A 22889-nucleotide genomic window follows, 5' to 3' on the forward strand; every position below is an offset into this window, starting at 1 on the left:
TATTTTTTTTGTAGAGATAGGGTTTCACCATGTTGGCCAGGCTGATCTCGAACTCCTGAGCTCAAGTGATCCGCCCACTTTGGCATCCCAAAGTGCGAGGATTACAGGTGTCAGCCACCGTGACTTGGCCTGTATTGTTTTTTAGTTTTGGTTTCATTTATTTCTGCTCTGATCTTTATTATTTCTTTTCTTCTACAAATTTTGGGTTTGGTTTGCTCTTGCATTTCTAGTTCTGTAAGAGACATTGTTGGGTTGTTTATTTGAAGTTTTTAAAGTCTTTTTTTCCCAGACAGGGTCTCGCTCTGTTGTCTGGGTTAGAGTGCAGTGGCATGGTCCTGGCCCTCTGCAGCCTCGACCTCCCAGGCTCAAGAGATCCTTTCACTTCAGCCTCCTGAGTAGCAGGAACTATAGGCATGCAGCACCACCCCTGGCTAGTAAATTTTTTGTAGAGACGGGGTCTTGCTGTGTTGCCCAGGCTGGTCTTGAATGACTGGGCTCAAGCAATCCTCCTGCCTTGGCCTCCCAAGGTGTTGGGATTGTAGGTGTAAGACACCACACCCAGCCTTTTCTGCTTTTTTCGGACATACGCTCCCGTTGCTATAAACTTCCCTTAGCACTGCTTTCTCTGCATCCCATAGGTTTTGGTATGTCTTTTTTTTTTTTTTTTTTTTTTTTTTTTGAGACGGAGTCTCACTCTGCCGCCCAGGAGTGCAGTGGCCGGATCTCAGCTCACTGCAAGCTCCGCCTCCCGGGTTCAGGCCATTCTCCTGCCTCAGCCTCCCGAGTAGCTGGGACTACAGGCGCCGCCACCTCGCCCGGCTAGTTTTTTGTATTTTTTAGTAGAGACGGGGTTTCACCGTGTTAGCCAGGATGGTCTCGATCTCCTGACCTCGTGATCCACCCGTCTCGGCCTCCCAAAGTGCTGGGATTACAGGCTTGAGCCACCGCGCCCGGCGGTATGTCTTTTTTTCTTTTTTTTTTTTTGGAGACAGAGTCTTGCTCTGTCACCCAGACTAGAGTGCAGTGGTGCGGTCTCAGCTCCTGCAAGCTCTGCCTCCCAGGTTCACGCCATTCTCCTGCCTCAGCCTCCCGAGTAGCTGGGACTACAGGCACCTGCCACCATGCCCGGCTAATTTTTTGTATTTTTAATAGAGACGGGGTTTCACCGTGTTAGCCAGGATGGTCTCCATCTCCTGACCTCGTGATCTGCCTGCCTCGGCCTCCCGAAGTGCTGGGATTATAGGCATGAGCTACCATGCCCAGCCTGGTATGTCATATTTCCATTTTCATTTGTTTCAAGAAAATTTTTAGTTCCCTACTTAATTTCTTCGTTGACCCACTGGTCATTCAGGGGCATATTGTTTAATTTTCATGTGTTTGTGTAGTTTTCAAAATCCAAAATTCCTCTTGCTACTAATTTCTAGTTCACTTTCTTGCTTTTTAATTTTGTTTGATGGCCGGGCGCGGTGGCTCAAGCCTGTAATCCCAGCACTTTGGGAGGCCGAGACGGGTGGATCACGAGGTCAGGAGATCGAGACCATCCTGGCTAACACAGTGAAACCCCGTCTCTACTAAAAAATACAAAAAAACTAGCCGGGCGAGGTGGCGGGCGCCTGTAGTCCCAGCTACTCGGGAGGCTGAGGCAGGAGAATGGCCTGAACCCGGGAGGCGGAGCTTGCAGTGAGCTGAGATCCGGCCACTGCACTCCAGCAAGGGGGACAGAGTGAGACTCCGTCTCAAAAAAAAAAAAAAAAAAAAAAAAAAAAAAAATTTTTTGTTTGATTGATTTATTTATTTATTTTTATTTTTTATTTTTAGATGGAGTTTCACTCTTGTTGCCCAGGCTGGAGTGCAGTGGTGCAATCTCGGCTCACCGCAACCTCCGCCTCCCCTGTTCAAGTGATTCTCCTACCTCAGCCTCTTGAGTAACTGGAATTACAGGCATGCACCACCACACCTGCCTCTGATATTCTTTGTTTTGTACAATCGTTTTTGATTGTACAATATTTCTTATTTCGAAAACATTCCAATAATAGAGAAACTTTACATTTGATGGAGTTTGCTGCTCTCTACATATTTTATGTGTGTGAGCTGTCTCTGTATTTAGTTCTGCATTTGGACGTATGTCTTCATTTCACTATAGCACTACTAAATGTTTTAGAAAGGGCACAGCAGTGGCTGAGGCCAGCTTTGCCCAGGCTGGGTGATCAGGTGGTGGTGGGTTCTGGTGGATGCCAGTGTGCAGGTGGCGATGGTGTCGGCAGGCGGGGACGACCCCCATCCTTATTGCACTTGTGTTGTCTCTGAGGAAACAGCAGCTTCAGGTCTTAGGCAGGAGTCCCTTGTTCCTTGGAGAGGTTGGTACAGGGTTTCCTTCCTCCAGTCACTGGGCCGCCTCCGCAGGTAATCCAAAGGGTGCTCCAAGGAGGCTGCTGAGGGTCGGACCTTCCTGGGACCCATTTTCTTGATTTTTTATCTTGAAAGTAAATTATGATATTTGTGCTATCATAGCACAAGCAGCACGGTGACTCGCGTTTCACAGTGGTGCAGATGATCTCATGTGCTTTTGAAGTCCTGCCACCTTTCTAGCAGTGCCACACTGGGTTTTTTTTCAATTCTTTTTAAAGAGGCGGTCTTGCTATGTTGCTCAAGCTGGTCTTAAACTCTTTGGTTAGAGTGATCCTCCCACCTCAATCTCTCGAGTAGCTAGGATTGCAGGCACAAGCCACTGTGCCTGGGTGTGCCACATTTTAACTCTCTAGAAGTTAGGAGGCAGAACTCCCACATTTCGGGGAGTGACCTGTCCTCAGTCACCTTCCCCACAAAGGACAAAGTTCTGCCCTTGATCTGAATTTTGACAAAGTGAGGCATTTCCCTTCCACAGAGAATGGGACTGAGCATGTCCTTGCTAGCGGTCCTCACACCTGGGGGAGCTGGTGGGGTGACTTCCTCTGTTCAGTTCCTCCTACCATGGTGTCCTGAGGCATCACGGGCTGAACGCTGCCCTTGTTCTCTGACACAGCCTGGGGTCTTCAGAAGCTGGGTGGAGTTGACTGATGGACACTGAATGGCCTATAAGAAGGTGCAGGTAGGGGGGTGTCATCTCCATCCTCTGAAGGTTTGTGGACCCCAAACTTAACCAAGAGGCAGAGCCTGAGACTGGGACAGAGAATGAGGGCAGGGTCTAGAAAGCTTTTCCCCAACTTGAGGTCCACCTTAAGGTATGGGGCCTACCCTCACCCTCTCACTGTCATCTAATAGTCCCGGGGGACCTGGGAGGTGAGTTACCTGAGGCTCAGTAGCGTTCAGGCTGGGTGCCAGGGACACTCCTAGGCCATCTCCTTGCTGCTTGAGTAAGGGAGAAATCCCCAGGCCTACTGTGTCCCAGAGGAAGGAAAAATACACACAGTACTTTCCAGGGAGCCCTGCCTGTGTCCCAGGGACTCCAGGCTCTTTTTCATGTCTGAGCCCCACCTGGCACCTGTCCCAAGACTCACTCCTGAGATGGGATTAGATAAGGAGCAGAGGAGGAGCCAAGGCTTCTCCCTCAGGAAGTAAGTGCTCACATCCGACAGCGGCACCTACATGCCGGCCTGAACCAGGGCTAGGAGGTACCGGCCAGGATGTGGTCTTGCAGGCGAGTCCTCAGCTCAGACAAGGGAAGGCTGAGGACTGAGATGAAGACACCCAGAGTCTGGCTATTAGAGCACCTGGGGCCAGAGGGGGGGGTTTCTGAAGGACCCAGGTGCTGGCTGATGCGGTAACTGGAGCAGGGGGCAGGCTGGACTCACCAGGGATACAGTGAGAGTCTTATCTGGGCAGTCAAGACGCTCTCGATGGGTGCAGGGGGTCTAGGAGATCCTAGAAGGTCTAGGTGGGCTGAAATAAGCCTGGCCATAAAGAGAAATATGTTTGGATTTTATTTATCCCATTTTTTTTTTCTGTTGACTTGAAAACCCTATCCCATGTCTGGTGAACCCAGAGCAAGGAGTCCAGAAGCTGCTGGAGGAGGAGCTATGGGAACCTCCGCCTCCCCTCTATGCACCGTCCCTGTGCCCCAATGCAAATTTCCACTGCACTCCTGCAATGATAATGCTCACTGCCAGGACCCATGCCCAGGGTCTCCCTCTTCAGCCCGAGAGACCACCATCAGGCATGGTCCCCACCCCTCCCGTGCACGGCCCCCACCCCTCCCATGCTGGCCCCCACCCCTCCCATGCTGGCCCCCACCCCTCCCGTGCACGGCCCCCCCCCTCCCATGCACGGCCCCCACCCCTCCCATGCTGGCCCCCACCCCTCCCATGCTGGCCCCCACCCCTCCCATGCACGGCCCCCATCCCTCCCATGCTGGCCCCCACCCCTCCCATGCTGGCCCCCACCCCTCCCATGCACGGCCCCCATCCCTCCCATGCTGGCCCCCACCCCTCCCATGCTGGCCCCCACCCCTCCCATGCACGGCCCCCATCCCTCCCATGCTGGCCCCCACCCCTCCCATGCTGGCCCCCACCCCTCCCGTGCACGGCCCCCACCCCTCCCGTGCTGGCCCACGGTGGAATCTGCCTCTCCGGTTTCTGGTGATTTCATCAGGGCCGCATCACATTGCTAGAGCTAGAGATAACATCTCCCTGTGGGTAACCCTTCCCTGCCAAGCCCCCTGAAGCTGGACCCAGGCTGAGAGGAGGGACTCTGGGGTGTGGAATGAATTTAGGGATGTGAGGGTCTACCAGGCAGAAGCAGGTTGGCTGTGATGTCAGCACAGAGCTCAGGAACGCTGCCACTGGACCCTGGGGCCTATGAGGAGGAGAAGAGGGCAGGAGCTGGTGAGGTGCTTGCAGAGACCCTGGGCTCCTATCCTACCATAAGCCTCACTGTCTCCTGATATCTGCAGCCAGGCCCTACTGACACCCCCAGGCCTGGGTGCAAGCAGAGACCCTACCCTTCCCAGGCCCTGGAGGACTGGTCCACCTTAACTGGGCAGCCCTTGGGGCGGGCGCTGGCCGGTGCCCCAGCCCAGGCCTCTGTGCTCTGTATGCACTGCCAGCCTGCCATCGGGCCCCTTGCAGCGGGTGGCAGCCCTGAACCATGATCGAGGGCACCTTAGAGCCAGACGGTCCCCTCTGGGGCTGGGACTGGGACAGTGACAATGACTGGGATAGTGCTGTGCTGGCCCTCCTGGCGCTGGCTGTGGTGGCTGCCACAGCGCTGGCCTTACACTGGTTTGGCTCCGGGCACGACCAAGAGGCGGCAGGACCAGTGTCCACAGCCCTCAGGGCTCAACCTCATCAGGCAGGAAGAGCGGAGCTGGCCCTGCAACCGAAGTCCAAGGTTAGTGATGGCAGCGAGGGGCAGAGCCCAGGGCAGGGGAAACCGGAGCCCCCAGGACGCGGCCAGCGGAGCCCTGTCCCTGCTGCAGCCCCGGGCGGGGACCCGGCCGCCATGGCCCGGCTTCCACTCAAGACAGCTGTCGAGGAGGCCCGCAGAGGGGCATTAGGACAACAACGGGGCAGTGCCACCCCCACGGCCCCCCGAGCGGAAGGAAAGGAGCCTCCCAGGCCAGGCACTGCCTTCCTGGGCAGGAGCGAAGAGCGGAGGATGTCCGCCCCCCTCCTGATCCATTTCACTCCTCGGAGCCCTGGCAGCGAAGCGGAGGCGCAGGCGGAGACAGGTGGTGTCAGGGCGCCCTCTCGCCAGGCGGCGGGCCCGGCGGGGCAACAGGACAGTGGCCCCTGGCGGGCGGGCGCGGGGCCCTCGGGCTCGCTGGGGAGAGGCCGGGGCCGGCGGCGGAGGATGGACGCCGGCTCGGGAGACAGAGTGCGCCGCCCCCGGAAACTGGACCCGCTTCGCCTGGGCGCCGCGGGGAGCGTGTGGGACGCGGTGGATGAGGCCGCCGCCCTGGACGCCCACGCGCGCGGCCTGCCCACAGGACCCCCACTCGCCCAGGAGCCCGCACCCCCGGTGCTGCCCGCGCCCCGCGCCCCGCAGCCTGGGTCTCAGACGGAGGGCTCTGGGGCTGAGGTTGGCTGGAGCAGGGAGGCTTCGGGGGTCCCTGCCCCCGGGGGAGGCTGGCCCTGGGCCAGCAGGGAGGTCCCGGGCACCCGGAGCTTTGGCCCAGCCCCAGGCTCTACGCGCCCCTGGCTAGACAGTCCGCCTCTAGGACGCCCACTCTCGTCCCAAGGGCCGGGGGCCTCAGGGGCCAACGATGCGGGCCAGGCCGGGGCTGACGGCCCCCGAGACGACAGTCCTGCCGCTGACCTGGGGCGCACCCGGCCCCTGGAGCAAGCAAAGCCGGCCGCAGCCTTCAGCAGCCGCGCCCCCTCCCGGAGCCGTGAGCCCGGCGCGCTCTCTGCCTCCGCGCCCGCAGCTCCCGGCCCCGGGTTGCCACCTGAAGCCCTGACTCTCCCGACCCCTTCTCCTTCAGATTTTTTGCCCCTGGGGGTTACCCAGGGTCCTTCTGTGGGCAAAAATCTCAGAGCAGCGCTAGCCCCAAGTTCAGCCTCAGCCCAAGTCTTAACTTCAGTTCCAACCTCAGTCCTAGCCCCAGCCCTGGCCTCATCCCCAGTGTCAGTACCGACCCCAGCCCCCACCTCAACCTCATCCCCCACCTCAGCCCCAACCCCAGCTCCAACTTCAGCTCCAACTTCAACCCCAGCCCCAGCCCCAAGTCCAGCTACAACTCCAGTCCCCGCTCCAGCCCCAGCTCCAGCTCCAGCCCCAACTCCAGCCCTAGCCCCAGTCCCAGTCCCAACCCTCACTTCAGCCCCAACCCCAGCCCTAACCCCAGCTCCACCTCCAGCCCTGACCCCAGCCGCATCCCCTGCCCCAGTCGCATCCCCTGCCCCAGCCGCATCCTCTGCCCCAGCCACATCCCCTGCCCCAGCCGCATCCCCTGCCCCAGCTTCATCCCCTGCCCCAGCTGGCGGGTCAAAGCCTCAGGAGAGTGTGGCTGTCCCCAGGCGCTACCAGGAGGGGCAGGTCTCAGCCAGCTGGGGAAACCTTACTGCCATGGTTCTTAGAAGCCACCCCTTCCCCAGGCAAGAGAGGCCCCAGGGGAGTGTCCCCAGGGCGCTTCCTGGGAGCCCTGTGGATCCCAGCACTTCCACACACTCTGAGGACAGTGATGGTCCCTCTTCTTCAGTGGGGACAGTCATGGGGACAGGTATAGGGGGCCTGGTCGAGGCTGGAGGTCAGCCACAGACAAGAAGCTCCGAGACCAACGGAACGCCCAGCCCAGACCCTCCCCCAGGCCTAAGAGGAGAGGGAACCAGGGAGAAAAGTCTAGACTCGCTGTCCCAAGCCGCGGTGCCCAGGGGCCCCCCACAGCCCCCTGCACAGAGGCCGTCTGGCCCCGTGGCCTGCTCCTCTGTGAGGCGCTCACAGCCGGTACCCCAGCCACGGAAACGCAGCAGGTGTGAATTCGCCCCGACCTCGCAGCAGGAGGTCAGGCCGGCCGCCTCAGGGGACCCTCCAGGGGAGGCGCCGGGGGAGGGGGGCAGCCCTGCCGGCCGCAGCAGGGCGCTCACAGAGAAGCAGAAGGAGGCCCGGAAACTCCTGGTGTTTCTGCAGAGGCCCGGGAGTTGGGGGGTGGTGGAGGGGCCCCGGAAGCCCAGCTCCCCGGCCCTGGAGCCCACCACGGCGGCGGCCCTGCGCGCGCGGCTGGACCTGGGCAGTTGCCTGGACGTGCTGGCCTTTGCCCAGCAGCACGGGGAGCCCGGCCTGGCGCAGGAGACCTACGCGCTGATGAGCAACAACCTGCTGCGAGTGCTGGGAGACCCGAGCCTCTACCGCCGGCTGAGCGCAGCCGACCGCGAGCGCATCCTCAGCCTGCGGACCGGCCGGGGCCAGGCGGTGCTGGGCGTCCTCGTACTGCCCAGCCTCTACCAGGGGGGCCGCTCAGGGCCTCCCAGGGGCCCTCGTGGCGAGGAGCCTCCTGTGGCAGCCCCTGTGCCCCTGCCTCTACGTTCGCACCTGCATGTGTTCAACCCCCGGGAGAACACCTGGCGGCCCCTGACCCAGGTGCCCGAGGAGGCCCCGCTCCGGGGCTGCGGTCTCTGCACCATGCACAACTACCTGTTTCTGGCGGGGGGCATCCGAGGCTCCGGTGCCAAGGCCGTCTGCTCCAACGAGGTCTTCTGCTACAACCCTCTGACCAACATCTGGAGCCAGGTTCGGCCTATGCAGCAGGCCCGAGCCCAGCTCAAGCTGGTGGCCCTGGACGGGCTGCTGTATGCCATCGGTGGCGAGTGCCTGTACAGCATGGAGTGCTACGACCCGCGTACAGATGCCTGGACCCCACGCGCGCCTCTCCCCGCAGGCACCTTCCCTGTGGCCCACGAGGCTGTGGCCTGCCGTGGGGACATCTACGTCACAGGGGGTCACCTCTTCTACCGCCTGCTCAGGTACAGCCCCGTGAAGGATGCTTGGGACGAGTGCCCATACAGTGCCAGCCACCGGCGTTCCAGCGACATCGTGGCGCTCGGGGGCTTCTTATACCGTTTCGACCTACTGCGGGGTGTGGGCGCGGCGGTGATGCGCTACAACACGGTGACCGGCTCCTGGAGCAGGGCTGCCTCCCTGCCCCTGCCCGCCCCCGCCCCACTGCGCTGCACCACCCTGGGTAACACCATTTACTGCCTCAACCCCCAGGTCACTGCCACGTTCACGGTCTCTGGGGGGACTGCCCAGTTCCAGGCCAAGGAGCTGCAGCCCTTCCCCTTGGGGAGCACAGGGGTCCTCAGCCCATTCATCCTGACTCTGCCCGCTGAGGACCGGCTGCAGACCTCACTCTGAGTGGCAGGCAGAGACCCAAAGCTGCTTCATGGCTCTGCAGGGAGACCCTCCTGGGATGGGCCTGAGAGGCCAGGGCTCAGGGAGGGGCTGGGATCGGAACCTCCTGCTCTTGTTTCTGGACAACTTTCCCCTTCTGCTTTAAAGGTTGTCAATTATTTTGAAGCCCAGACGCCCTCAGCCTGTTTCTGCCCCTTACTCCACACTCAAACTGTTTCCTGACTCAATTCTGTGTCTGCTTACAGACCCACTCAGCCTGCTCACACCCCTCTGTCTGTGGGACTCCCCATTCCCTAGAGCCAGGGACTGATGCGTCCCCGCAGACAAGGACCTGGCTTGCTGGAGCTCTGCTGAGCCGAGAGAGGAGGGGGTAGAAAACGTTCACACTTCCTAGGCTCTGTCAGCAGGACAGGGAGCAAAAATGTCCCCAGGCAATGCCCTCACCTCTGGGACTTTCTGCCTGTCCTAAGGCCTCCCCAGGTACCAACCCTGTAGCCATCTGGGTCTGTTTGACGCTCTGGATTCTCAAGGGCCTAGAACCCTTGCCTCTGAAACTGGGTCCGTTGGTGCTGTCCTGCAGTCTGCAGCCCCTACCCATACCCCCAGCCCACACCAGGCCAGGCCCACTCCGGGCTCACCACCCTCTGCAGCCTTGTGGGGCTCTCCAAGCCCCTCCTGAAGCCCACCCCACTTCTCACCAATCCCCCACCTCTAAATGAGGCCTGAGTGTCACCCTAGTTCTGCCCCTTTTTAGCTGTGTGGACTTGGACATTTGACTTCCCTTTCTCCTTGTCTGTAAAATGTGGACAGTGGACATCTGTCGCCCAGCAGAGTTGTGGGAGACAAGATCGCAGCTGTGAGCACCTTGCACGGTGTCCAGGACGCACAGCACAATCCATGCTGTGTTTTCTCCCCTTACGCACTTTGAAACCCATGCTAGAAAGGTGAATAAATCTGACTATGGCCCACTCCAACCTCCAGCCTGGGTGTCCCTGTCTGGGCTCTATTTTTTGTTTTTTATTCTATGTTCAGCACCACTGGCACCAAATACATTTTAATTCACCGAAAGCACCTACAGCTTGCACTTGTCGTGTTTGGTTCACAAGGCTTGATAGGCAGCTGGGTGGATCATGGCATGGGAGAGAAGAGGTCCTCAGGCTGTGCTTAAAAATAAGTTTATTAAGAAACAAGTACAGTGCATACAGCTGTTCGCGTGGGCACCAGCTCCATCCCCCAGGGACCTCTTCACGGGCAGAGGGTGGCATGGCAGCTGTGGTGGGCCAGTGGGGCCTACGGTCTTTGCTTGGTCTCATGCAGCAGCTCTTGCCAGTTCTTCTCCATCTCCTCCTTGCAGTTGACGAAGGCATCCTCCAGCCGACGCATGGACTCGGCCAGCGTGGGGTTGGTGCGCATCACCACCATGTCATAGGCCATCCAGGTTGCCTGCACTGCAACAAGCAGACAGGCCTGGTCAGGCCACAGAGAGGGGCTGCCGCTCCGGGGTACTTCAGAAGGGTCAGATGCTTGCAGCTGGGCTCAGCATCTGGAGGCCCAGACCCTGCTGAGGCACCAGTTACTCCAGGGAGAGACAGCTGGTAGGCTACTTGTTACAGGCTCATAAAAACTCCCTGCAAATATCCATAGTGACACTTCCCAGTCTCATGCAAGGCATAACTTCTGGATACACCAGACATGATGTTAAAAAGCTAGAGGCCGGTCTGATACGAAATGTGAGGAGAATTAGAGCACACCGCAGCTCCTTACCTACATGCAGTTCACAGCCAGTGGCTGCAGGTGGCCCCTGAGGAGTCCTAACAACTACCCAAGCTCACACACTCAGGCAGAGCTGACTGTTCCTAGTCCTGCAAGACCCCAGCCTCATGTCACCTTATGTTCAGTGGCCTGGGATGCCTGCCCACCTCCACCTGGGCACCTCTATGCTTTCGCCGAGGCCCAAGCCTGGGGCTTTTCCCCTTGGAAAGGTGTCCTTGACCATCTACCAATGAACTGACGTACTCTCTTGCTCTTTCCCTCTGACAGCAACTTGAAGGTAGCATTCCCTGGGCCTATAGGTGGACACATGCTTCTTGTGTGAACTCTAAGGAAGTGTGTGCAGAAATCCCACCTCCAACCTTTTCTCTGCATAGTCCACTGGCTGGTGTGGTTCAGCCCTCTACAAATATACAGAACAAAGGTCATCTCCCCTCTGCACGACAACCAACTGTAGATAGCAAACATATCCCTTTAAAATTCCTCTTTGTGAAATCCTAACAAGCATCCCAGATCATTCCCGCACAGGGAGGCTGCAGACCACCTGGACAGCAGGTGCAGCAGGGACCTGGGAGCCAGAGCAGAGTGTGCCTTCCAGCTCTCCACCTGCCAACTATGTGACCTGGAACAAGTGGCTTAAATATATCAATCCCGGCCAGGCGCGGTGGGTCACGCCTATAATCCCAGCACTTTGGGAGGCTGAGGGGGGCGGATCATGAGGTCAAGAGATTGAGGCCATCCTGGCCAACATGGCCAGTGTTCCTGGCCCATCTCTACTAAAAATATAAAAATTAGCTGGGCGTGGTGGTGGGCGCCTGTAGTCCCAGCTACTCGGGAGACTGAGGCAGGAGAATGGCGTGAACCCAGGAGGCGGAGCTTGCAGTGAGCCGAGATTGCTCCACTGCACCCCAGCCTGGGCGACAGAGTGAGACTCCGTCTCAAAAATAAAACCAAAAAACAAAAAAACAGAAGAAGGTGACCATCTACAAACCAGGAAGAGACCTCTTACCACATACCAGATCTGTTGGCACCTTGATCTTGGACTTCCCAGCCTCAAGAAATGAATGTTTGTCTTGTATTGCTTTTGAGTTGAGATCTTGCTCTGTTGCCCAGACTGGAGTACAGTGGCAAAATCATGGCTCACTGCAGGCTCCAAACCCTCGGCTTGACTGATCCTCCCACCTCAGCCTCTAAGAGGCTGGGACCACAGGTGTGCAACACCATGCCCAGCTGTTTTTTGTTTTTTGTTGTTTTTTTTGAGATGGAGTTTCGCTCTTGTTGCCCAGGCTAGAGTGCAATGTCGCGATCTCGGCTCACCGCAACCTCCACTTTCCAGGTTCAAGCAATTCTCCTGCCTCAGCCTCCTGAGTAGCTGGAATTACAGGTATGTACCACCCGCCTGGCTAATTTTGTATTTTTAGTGGAGACGGGGTGTCTCTCTTTGAGTTGAGGCTGGTCTCGAACTCCTGACCTCAGGCGATCCACCCACCTCGGCCTCCCAAAGTGCAGGGATTACAGGCGTGAGCCACCGTGCCCGGCCATAACAAAAAAACAAGTTTTTTGAGTGCAAATTAAATCACTGTTTCTTGGCTACATTCTCTAGAGAGTACCAGATTATAACTTTTCCTCATATTTTTCGTTGGTGCCCTAATGAAATAGGTTCCTTATTCCGTTCTAATGCACAAATTACTCTTATAATTGTCAAACTTATCTCTCCTCATTTTACTTCCCAGGAAACTAAAATCATGGTATTCTGAAGATGACCAAAGATATGAATCTCCCTCATTTGGCGTCGCACTCGGCCCGGATCTGTTTCACTGCAAATGCTCTGCTGCTAAAACGATACAAGCATCCTCCCTCTATGCCCAGGGATTATCACAGAAGAGAGAGTCTCACTCTGTCCCCCAGGCTGGAGTGCAGTGGTATGATCTCAGCTCACTGCAGGTTCCATCTCCTGGGTTCAAGTGATTCTCTTGCCTCAGCCTCCCGAGTCGCTGGGATTACAGGCGTCCGCCACCACGCCCGGCTAATTTTTGTATTTTTATTAGAGATGGAGTTTCACCATATTGGCCAGGCTGGTCTTGGACTCATGACCTTGTGATCCTCCTGCCTTGGCTTCCCAAAGTGCTGGGATTACAGGCATGAGCCACCGCATCCAGCCTGTAGCAGATTTATATAAAAATGCAATACGTGGCTGGGCGTGGTGGCTCATGCCTGTTATCCCAGCACTTTGGGAGACCAAGGTAGGCAGATCACGAGGTCAGGAGATTGAGACCATCCTGGCTAACACGGTGAAACCCTATCTGTACTAAAAATACAAAAAAAAAAAAAAAAAAAAAATTAGCCATGTGTGGTGGCGGGCACCTGTAGTCCCAGCTACTCAGGAGGGTGAGGCAGGAGAATGGCATGAAGCCGCAAGGGAGAGCTTGCAGTGAGCCAAGATCGCGCCACTGCACTCCAGCCTGGGTGACAGAGCGAGACTCCATCTCAAAAAAGAAAAAAAAAGAAAAAAAGCAGTGTAGGTCCTTTGGCATGCCAGATGGTTTAGGATTAAATGTTAAAAAGGAATGCAAAGAAAAGTAGAAGAAAATACAACTAATATTTCACTGATCTCAGATTAGGAAAAGACATTCTAGGTGTCAAAATAATGGGAATAAATCAGAAAGGAAAATATTGATAGATTTTTCAATATATAAAACTGTTTGCTGGCTGGGCATAGTGGCTCACGTGTGTAATCCTAGCACTTCGGTAGGCCAAGGCAGGTGGATCACCTGAGGTCAGGAGTTCGAGACCAGCCTGGCCAAAATGGTGAAACCTCATCACTACTAAAAATACAAAAATTAGCTGGGCGTGGTGGCGGGCGCCTGTAATCCCACCTACCCAGGAGGCTGAGGCAGGGGAATCACTTGAATCCGGGAGGCGGAGTTGCAATGAGTTGAGATCACATCATTGCACTCAAGCCTGGGTGACAGAGTGAGACTCCATCTCAAAAAAAAAAAAAAAAAAAGGCCGGGCGCAGTGGCTCACACCTGTAATCCCAGCACTTTGGGAGGCTGAGGTGGGCAGATCACAAGGTCAGGAGATCAAGACCATCCTGGCCAACATGGTGAAACCCCGTCTCCATTAAAAATACAAGGCCAGGCGCGGTAGCTCACACCTGTAATCCCAGCACTTTGGGAGGCTGAGGCGGGCGGATCACGAGGTCAGGAGATCGAGAACATCCTGGATAACACGGTGAAACCTCATCTCTACTAAAAATACAAAAAATTAGCCAGGCATGGTGGCGGGCGCCTGTAGTCCCAGCCACTCGGGAGGCTGAGGCAGGAGAATGGCGTGAACCCGGGAGGCGGAGCTTGCAGTGAGCCGAGGTTGTGCCACTGCACTCCAGCCTGGGCGACAGAGCGAGACTCTTTCTCAAAATAAATAAATAAATAAAATAAAGCTGTGCTCTGACCACCTTGGGCACATGTCATTAGGACCCCCTGAGGTTGTGTCACAGGTAAGTGTCCCCAAACTTGGCAAAATAAACTTTCTAAATTAACTGATACGTGTCTCAGCTATTCACAGTTCACAAGTACATAGGCAAAATATTGCAAACATTTCTAAGTATAGATTTTCTAAAGTCTGCTCTAGTGAACACAAATTATTTGGCCAGGCACCCTGGCTCACACCTGTAATCCCAACACTTTGGGAGGCCAAGGTGGGTGTGTTGCTTGGCCAAAATTGGTTCAAGCCATGAGGAGAAGGATAAATTGGGTATGCCTCATCATACCTGCCTCTCCTTTGGAATTCAGAAAAAGGTGACCAGCATTAACATGAACACAGACCTTAAGTTTGATAAGAAACCTTTACAATCTATTCCCTCTGAAGCCTGCTACCTGGAGGCTTCCTCTGCATGATAAAACTTTGGTCTCCACAACCCCTTATCATCATGACCCAGACATTCTTTTCTATCGATTCCAGGTCTTTAGACAGTAACTCTTTCCACCAGTTGCCAATCAGAAACAATTTAATCTACTTGTAACCTGGAATCATCCCCCTTTGAGTTGTCCCACCTTCCCAGATCGAACCAATGTACCTCTTACAGGTACTGACTGATGTATTCTCCCTCCCTAAAACGTATAAAAGCAAGCTGTACCCTGCCAACCTTGAGCATATGTCCTGAGGACCTCCTGAGGGTGTGTCACAGGTGCATCCTTAACCTTGGCAAAATAAACTTTCTAAATTGATTGAGACCTGTCTCAGATGCTTTTGGGTTCACACATCCTACCTGAGATTTTCTCCATCTCTTCCAATAGTTTTTCCAAGTCCTTATTCAGATCTGACAGCATTTTCAGCATGTTGTCATAGTTTCTTTCCTCAGGGTCAGCATCAGCCATCTAGGCAATGCACAGAAAGAAGCTGCAGTGAGACAGACCCACATTTCAATTCCAGCTCCACTGGTTATAACTCAGTGATTTCTCCAAGGAATTCCTTCCCCATCTCTCAGATTCAGACAATACCACTTCCTCCACAGGGCTGTTGTGAAGGTTAAATGGGAAATGTCTAAAGGCCCCAGCATAGCATTTGGCACATATAAGTCGTCCTTCCCCTTTCTTCCATCCTTGCCATACAAACGTAGCTGAAGGCTGGAGTCATTAACATAGAAAACATCTTCATCATCATAAGGAAAAAAGTCTGTCATAATGGTGACATAGAATTTTTTCCGGCAAAACCATACTGAGTTCCCAGTAAGATGCGAGCTATTGTGCTGATATGTTATAAAGATACAATTCCTGTACCTAAGGAATTTCTAGTGCAATATGGGAGTAAGTCACACACACCATATGACAAACCAGGATGTGACAGATGTCAAAGCAGTTAATGTAATAATTACAGACGTCAAGCGATGGGAGCCTGGAGGAGGGTAAGTTTAATTTTAAAATATGAAATGGGCCGGGCGCGGTGGCTCAAGCCTGTAATCCCAGCACTTTGGGAGGCCGAGACGGGCGGATCACAAGGTCAGGAGATCGAAACCACAGTGAAACCCCGTCTCTACTAAAAATACAAAAAATTAGCCGGGCGCGGTGGCGGGCGCCTGTAGTCCCAGCTACGCAGGAGGCTGAGGCAGGAGAATGGCGTGAACCCAGGAGGCGGAGCTTGCAGTGAGCCGAGATCGCGCCACTGCACTCCAGCCTGGGCAACAGCGTGAGACTCCATCTCAAAAAAAAAAAAAAAAAAAAATGAAATGATTCATACATTAAAAAATTATAATCAACTTCATTTTCCGGAAGAATTCTCCTGGGCATTAGAGGTAGTGCCCCATAGAGACTGTCCTGGTTCTGGAATTGAGCTGCCTCGGTTCAAATCTTGGCTCCACCACATATCAGCAGTGTTATGTTTGGCAACTTACACATCTTCTTGACAAATTTTTGGTAATTTTTGTAGGTTTTTTTTTTTTTTTTTGAGACGAAGTTTTGCTCTTGTTGCCCAGGCTGGAGCACAATGGCATGACCTTGGCTCACCACAACCTCTGCCTCCTGGATTCAAGTGATTCTCCTGCCTCAGCCTCCCGTGTAGCTGGGATTACAGGCACGCACCACCACGCCCAGCTAATTTTGTATTTTTAGTAGAGACAGGGTTTCTCCATGTTGGCCAGACTGGTCTCGAACTCCCGACCTCAGGTGATCCACCCACTTTGGCCTCCCAAAGTGCTGGGATTATAGGTGTGAGCCATCGCACCCAGCCAAGTTTTGTATTTTTTTAAAAGGGAATTATTAGTAGTACCTGTATCTTGTGGAGTTTTGTGAGGATTAATTTAAATAAATTATATACTGTTCAGCACAGTACCTACCATAAGGAGCACTTAATAAATCATATCTGTTGTTATTTAAAATGTTGAACAGTAATTAAATCACTCCAGATCCTCTCATCTTTATTAATATACATTAATTCATTCTGTTAATATTTGATGCTCACCTATTTATCTACAAGGCACTAGTAAGAAAGGAGAGAAATAGATTAATAATGTTGTAAGAGCTGTCAGGGAACTTGTAACCTCATGAAGGTGAAGGAAGGAGCCAGGTAAGCATAAAATAGGGAGGGATGGGCCACAGATGCTGTGGTATTGTTCCCACTGTGCATGTGGGGAAAGCCTTCCTGGTCTTTACTTCAGAGTTATAGGCATCCACTCAGTTCTCCTGTGACTTCCTGGGCCTACCTCATCATGGTGCCTCTTAGCTGGTATGGTGATTGTGGATTCCTCTACCTCCCCAACTAGACTGTGGGGTCCTAGAGAGTAGAAGCCATCTTTCCAATGAACTATTCCTAGTGTTCAGCTCACAGCTAGGAAAACAGCAGTGCTTAATAAATATTGGCTGAATAAAGGAGTTGACTATTGTAAAGCCCTAATTCTGAAAGAAAATCATGATCATTGGCCAAGCGCAGAGGCTCATGCCGGTGATCCCAGCACTTTGGGAGGCCGAGGCGGGTGGATCACCTGAGGTCAGGTGTTTGGGACCAGCCTGGCCAAAATGGTGAAACCCCATCTCTACTAAAAATATAAAAATTAGCTGGGTGTGGCAGTGGGTGCCTAATCCTAGCTACTGGGATTACTGGGGAGGCTGAGGCAGGAGGATCACTTGAACCAGGGAGGCAGAGGTTGCAGTGAGCCGAGATTGTGCCATTGCACTCCAGCCTGGGCAACAAGAGGGAAATTTCATCTCAAAAAAAAAAAAAAAAAAAAGAAAATTATTATCTTTCCCCTCTTGCCATCCTCCCTGTTAAGGGTAGAGATTCTGAGGGAGGGGCAAAGGGCCCTCCAGGAGGCCTGACAGGCAGATCTGAGAATGAGGGTGCAGGGGCAGGGTGTATGGTCTTTTGGGATCTGTAAAGGAGCTACTTCTGTGGGCATGAAGCCATTCCACATGCAGGGACCCCATCCTGCTTTTTGGTAAGTAGGAATAGTTTGCTAAGCGTGAGTGGGGAGGTACAGGCAGGTGGCAGGGCAGAGGGCTAATAGTGGGTGATGTGAGGAAGAAATGTCTGGAACGCCTTCCTTAACCCTCTCCTATAGCTATTCCCTCTCCTTCCTTTCCCAGCCAGGCCTCACACATTTGCTTGTCCTCCTCACTCCACTGTCATCTGGCATCTGTCTCTGATACTCACTGACAATGCCCTCACCAAAGTCATAACTGGCACACCCAGGGCACTTTCTGTCTTTCTTTTATTTAACATATCTGCAGCACTGACATTTGGCCACTTTCTCCTGCTCAAAATCCTCTTCTCTTGATGTTTTAACCTTGTTTTCTCCAAACTCTGTCCACCTCTGGTAGTTCCTTCCCTGCTCTTTCTTGGCTCTCTCCTTTGCTGGCTCTAATGGGTCAAGCAGGGTCCTTTCAGCCCCTTCTCTTCTCACTACACACTCTTTTTTGTTTGTTTGTTTGTTTGAGACGGAGTCTCACTCTGTTGCCCAGGCTGGAGTGCAGTGGCGTGATCTTGGCTCACCGCAACCTCCACCTCCCCAGGTTCAAGCAATTCTCCTGCCTCAGCCTTCTGAGCAGCTGGGATTACAGGCGCCTGCCACCATGCCCGGATAATTTTTGTATTTTCAGTAAAGATGGTGTTTTGCCATGTTGATCAGGCTGGTCTCAAACTCCTGAACCTCAGGTGATCTGCCTGCCTCGACCTCCCAAAGTGCTGGGATTATAGGTGTGAGCCACCATGCCTGGCCAGGACTTTGATTTTTATTCTGAATGAGATGAGGAAACACTGGAAAAATCTGACAAAGGTGATGTGATTTGAATAATGACTTAAAAGGATCACTCTGGCTTCTATGTTGAGAATAGACTTAGGGGTGGAAATGGTGGAACAGGGACATCAGTTAGGAGGTAGCTGCAAGCCGGGCGCGGTGGCTCAAACCTGTAATCCCAGCACTTTGGGAGGCCGAGATGGGCGGATCACGAGGTCAGGAGATCGAGACCATCCTGGCTAACACGGTGAAACCCCGTCTCTACTAAAAAAATACAAAAAAACTAGCCGGGCGAGGTGGCGGGCGCCTGTAGTCCCAGCTACTCGGGAGGCTGAGGCAGGAGAATGGCGTGAACCCGGGAGGCGGAGCTTGCAGTGAGCCGAGATCCCGCCACTGCACTCCAGCCTGGGCGACAGAGCAAGACTCCGTCTCAAAAAAAAAAAAAAAAAAAAAAAAAAAGGAGGTAGCTGCAAAACTCCAGGTAAGGAATGATGAGGCTTGGACCAGAGTGTTAGAAGTGGAGGTAGTGGCCAGGCTTAGTCGCTCATGCCTGTAATCCCAGCACTTTGGAAGGCCAAGGCGGGGGGATCACAAGGTCAGGAGTTCAAGACCAGCCTGGCAAACATGACAAAACCCTGTCTCTACTAAAAATACAAAAATTAGCTGGGCATGGTGGTGTGTGCCTGTAGTCCCAGCTACTCAGGAGGTCGAGGCAGTAGAATCCCTTCAACCCAGAAGGTGGAGGTTGCAGTGAGCCGAGATCGTGCCACTGCTCTCCAGCCTGGGTGACAGAGCAACACTCTGTTTCAAAAAAACAAAAACAAAAATAAATAAAAAGTGACCACTGGATTTGACAACCTGGAGATCACACTGGCAATCTTGACAGGAGCTGTTTTCATGGAGTGGCTGGAACAAGAGCCCAGTTGAAATGTTTCTAAAGAGAGGGAAGGAGAAGTAGAAACTGGTGAGTTTTACTTCAAAGAGAAGCAGAAAAACAAGCCAGTACCTGGAATGTAATGTAGAGTCACAGGGGTATTTTGTTTTAAGTTGGGAGATATTACACTAGTGTCAAAGACTACAGTATTTGGGCATGGCAGGCCCAGGCACAGTAGCTCATGCCTGGAATCCATGCTTGAAGGCAGGAGTTTGAGAGCAGCCTGGGCAACAGTCTCCACAAAAAATATTTTAAAATAACCGGGTGTGTTGGTGCACACCTGCAGTCCTAGTTACTCAGGAGGCTGAGATGGGACAGTTGTACCACAGCACTCTAGTCTAGGCTACAGAGGAAGAGCTGGAAGATCTCCTCTGCAAAAGAAAAAAAGGCTAAGTAAATTCAAGATATTTGATTGGGGTGTCACTGATCAACTCGGTGAGATGTTTCAGGAGAGGCATAAAAGTAAAAATATTTTCGTGAATAATTAATGGATCATTAGACAAAATGGATCGTGTGTACGGATTTAGATGGGAAGGGGAGAAAAAAATAGGAGATAACTAGAACGTGATACAGAGTGAAGGTTTTTTGCTTTTTGAATTCCTCATGTTTCTAGGCTGTGTGGAAAGAGCTAGCTTGACAGAAAAGCCCCCAAGAATCAGGGGAAAGGGTAACTGATAGGTGCAGGGACTGGTCTCAGACAAGTAATTTCACCCTATGCAGGTAAGGGAAGGTAAGGAGGTAGGGATAGAATAAGGTAGGTAGAAGTCAAGGTAGGATGGCAAGGGGGGCATTTCAGGCCTGATGGTCTCTAACTCCCTAATAAATGGCAATGAAAAGTTTCTTCTTGTAACAACAGACATTCTTGGTTTGAGGAGAATGATAAAGCTTTATCAAAGCTGCATGCCTCCCTAGGGGCACTTAGGCATGTGGCTGAGGCCACATGGCTACAGTGTCCTCAGGACCCTAAGATGGCACACAGACAATGTCTGGAGTGTAGAAGGCCTGGGAATGTAAACATACACACAGTGGATGGACAAGGTAAGGACACTGAGGGCACAAGTATGAGAGTGGTTTAAGGGGTGCTTAAGATGATGGGGTGAAGCAGAGACATATAAAAGACGTAGTTTCTATAAGTGGGGCATTGGGGTGGCCCCATGTAGATTTGGGGACAGAGCATGAGACTGCTAGAAGGATGGAGGCTGTGGCCAGAGCAGCACTGGATCTCAGAAGAGGGATGGGTCTGAAAAGGAGATCCAGGGAGAGGGTGTGAAAGCTGATGTGGAGGAAGCAGCCACAGGATTAGAATTCATGGCATTTCTTCCCTGATGAGACTGCCCGGGATGACTGGGACTGGGTGGAGAAAGAGGCCTGAGCCTGCACCAAAACAATGGAACGGGGCTTAGGATGGGTGGCGGGAGTGTGGAGCGGGAGAAGTGTGGGGCAGGAGGAGTGTGGGACGGGAGGAGTGTGGGGCAGGAGGAGTGTGGGGCGGGAGTGTGGGGTCTGGGTTGGGTGTGAAGGACAGGAGTTGAGGGAGTCAGAGCCTAGAGTCTGGTTTGTGGTCTGAGTGTCTTGCCTGGTACAAAGAGTTTCTAATAGAGCCTGGGATCCCTCTCAGAACAAGGAATGTGAGGGGACAAGAGGGATGCTTGGTGCAGAGACGTGCTCCTCTGTACGGGATGACAGCAGCATAGGAAGGGAATGTACCTGTGATGTGCGGAGGGAAGTCTTGGAGTTGGGGCTATGAAGAGTCTGGGCCGGTCCTGAAGTGCAGGTGGGAGGAAGCCAGAGGTGCGGGTGGGAACTTGGGGTGTGAGGTGGTGTGTGGACTCTGGGGTCCCAGGTGTGGCAGGTGTAAGGGTAAGAGGGGCAGGTTGCATGGAATGAGAAGCCCAGAGTGTGTAGACTTCAGGATCGGGAGTGCACCGTGTGAGGAGATGTAGATGAGTTGTAAGGGGCTGAAGGACTGAGGTGAGGCATGTGAGGTGGGGAGAGTGGGGTATGGGGTGTGCAGTGAGGGGAGAGGGGGAGGAATGAGGCGGCGTGAGGGGTGAGGCGGGATAAGGGTGAGGGGTGAGGTGGCGTGAGGTGGGGTGAGGGGTGATGTGAGAGATGAGGGGTGAGGGGTGAAGGGTGAGGGGTGAGGCGGGGTGAGGCGGGGTGAGGTGAGGGATGAGGTGGGGTGAGGTGGGGTGAGGTGCGGGGTGAAGCAGGATGAGGGGTGACGGGCGAGGCGAGGTGAGGGGTGAGGTGAGGTGAGGCGGAGTGAGGCAGGGTGAGGTGGGGTCAGGTGGGGTGAGGTGAGGTGACGGGTGAAGCAGGATGAGGGGTGAGGGGCGAGGCGGGTGAGGGGTGAGGTGAGGGGTGATGTGAGAGATGAGGGGTGAGGGGTGAGGCGGGGTGAGGTGAGGTGAGGCGGGTGAGGGGTGAGGTGAGGTGAGGCGGAGTGAGGCGGGGTGAGGTGAGGCGGGGTGAGGGGTGAGGTGAGGTGGGGTGGGGTGAAGTGAGGCGGGTGAGGGGTGAGGTGGGGTGAGGTGGGGTGAGGCGGGGTGAGGTGAAGTGAGGCGGGTGAGGGGTGAGGTGAGGTGAGGCGGAGTGAGGCGGGGTGAGGTGAGGTGGGGTGAGGTGAGGTGAGGTGAGGTGAGGTGGGGTGAGGTGGGGTGAGGAGGGGTGAGGGGTGAGGTGAGGTGGGGTGGGGTGAGGTGACGGGTGAAGCAGGATGAGGGGAGAGGGGCGAGGCGGGTGAGGGGCGAGGCGGGTGAGGTGAGGCGGAGTGAGGCGGGGTGAGGTGAGGCGGGGTGAGGGGTGAGGTGAGGTGAGGCGGAGTGAGGCGGGGTGAGGTGAGGTGGGGTGAGGTGAGGTGAGGTGAGGTGGGGTGAGGTGGGGTGAGGAGGGGTGAGGGGTGAGGTGAGGTGAGGTGGGGTGAGGTGAGGTGAGGTGAGGTGGGGTGAGGCGGGGTGAGGTGGGGTGAGGTGAGGTGAGGTGAGGTGGGGTGAGGTGGGGTGAGGAGGGGTGAGGGGTGAGGTGAGGTGGGGTGGGGTGAGGTGACGGGTGAAGCAGGATGAGGGGAGAGGGGCGAGGCGGGTGAGGGGCGAGGCGGGTGAGGGGTGAGGTGAAGAGTGAGGCGGGGGTGAGGGGCGTTGGGGGAGGAGCACGGGGTGTGGGGTGAGTGGAGTCGGGTCGAAGCCAAGGGTCTAGTTTGGGGTTGGTGCCGCCGCGAACGCCAGGACAGGGTCAGGCGGAGCCCAGCCCTCAGGGCGCGTCGGGAGGGCCGGGGTCCGGGGCGGCGCGGCCTCGCTCACCTCCGGCTTGGCCCGCGCTCCAGTCCTGCTCTGGCGCCCCCAGCGGCCGCTTGAGGAACAAGGCCGCTCCTCACGAGGGATGCCCCGCCCTTTCCGGTAGCGGACCCGCCCCGGACGTGGCCTTTCGCCCTCATTGGGTGTCCTCGGGAAAAGAGGCGGGTCATCCCGTGTTGCTCCCGTCGGTCCGCGGCGTCCGCGTCTGGGACTGGCAGGTGCGGTGCTGGGGACGTCCTGAGGTTGAGGGAGAAGCCTGCGGAGATGAAGAGCTTCCCGGCCTGACAGTTTTGCCCCCACCTCCTTCTTGAGCTTAAGGATTTACACGCAGGGCCCCGTTTGCCTGCTGTGTCCCCAGTGTCCCGGACAGCGCCCG

General features: G+C 54.8%; 2 protein-coding genes across 7 annotated transcripts; one reads left to right on the top strand and one right to left on the bottom strand.

Moving 5' to 3' along the window:
- Positions 1-4551: 4551 nt before the first annotated feature.
- LOC105489742 (kelch domain containing 7B) lies at positions 4552-9737 on the top strand. The gene has a single exon (XM_011754759.3). The coding sequence runs from the start codon at positions 5083-5085 to the stop codon at positions 8785-8787; it is 3705 nt and encodes a 1234-aa protein (XP_011753061.3). The 5' UTR covers positions 4552-5082; the 3' UTR covers positions 8788-9737.
- Positions 9738-9943: 206 nt separating this feature from the next.
- LOC105489741 (synaptonemal complex central element protein 3) lies at positions 9944-22642 on the bottom strand. 6 transcript variants are annotated; one of them, XM_011754757.2, is made up of 4 exons: positions 22520-22593; positions 19142-19217; positions 14825-14933; positions 9944-10232 (listed from the first exon to the last, which is right to left on the bottom strand). In XM_011754757.2, exons 3-4 carry the CDS (start codon positions 14931-14933, stop codon positions 10075-10077), a joined length of 267 nt encoding a protein of 88 aa, XP_011753059.1. In that variant the 5' UTR covers positions 19142-19217; positions 22520-22593; the 3' UTR covers positions 9944-10074. The 6 variants fall into 6 exon arrangements, with proteins under 6 accessions (XP_011753059.1, XP_011753058.2, XP_070936939.1 ...); XM_011754756.2 differs by lacking the exon at positions 19142-19217 and having other exon boundaries at positions 22520-22642; XM_071080838.1 differs by lacking the exon at positions 19142-19217 and having other exon boundaries at positions 14825-14955; positions 22520-22603.
- Positions 22643-22889: the final 247 nt, after the last annotated feature.

This window comes from Macaca nemestrina, chromosome 15 (genome assembly GCF_043159975.1).
Source record: "Macaca nemestrina isolate mMacNem1 chromosome 15, mMacNem.hap1, whole genome shotgun sequence".
NCBI lineage: Eukaryota > Metazoa > Chordata > Mammalia > Primates > Cercopithecidae > Macaca > Macaca nemestrina.

What these genes read in the sequence shown, in the direction of transcription:
- LOC105489742 (XM_011754759.3), top strand. Translation starts at nt 5,083, where the DNA reads ATGATCGAGGGCACCTTAGAGCCAGACGGTCCCCTCTGGGGCTGGGAC.
- LOC105489741 (XM_011754756.2), bottom strand. Translation starts at nt 14,933, where the DNA reads ATGGCTGATGCTGACCCTGAGGAAAGAAACTATGACAACATGCTGAAA. An exon ending in AGAGATGGAGAAAATCTCAG is followed by an intron (nt 10,233 to 14,824) that starts GTAGGATGTGTG and finishes TGCTTGTTGCAG; the next exon opens with TGCAGGCAACCTGGATGGCC.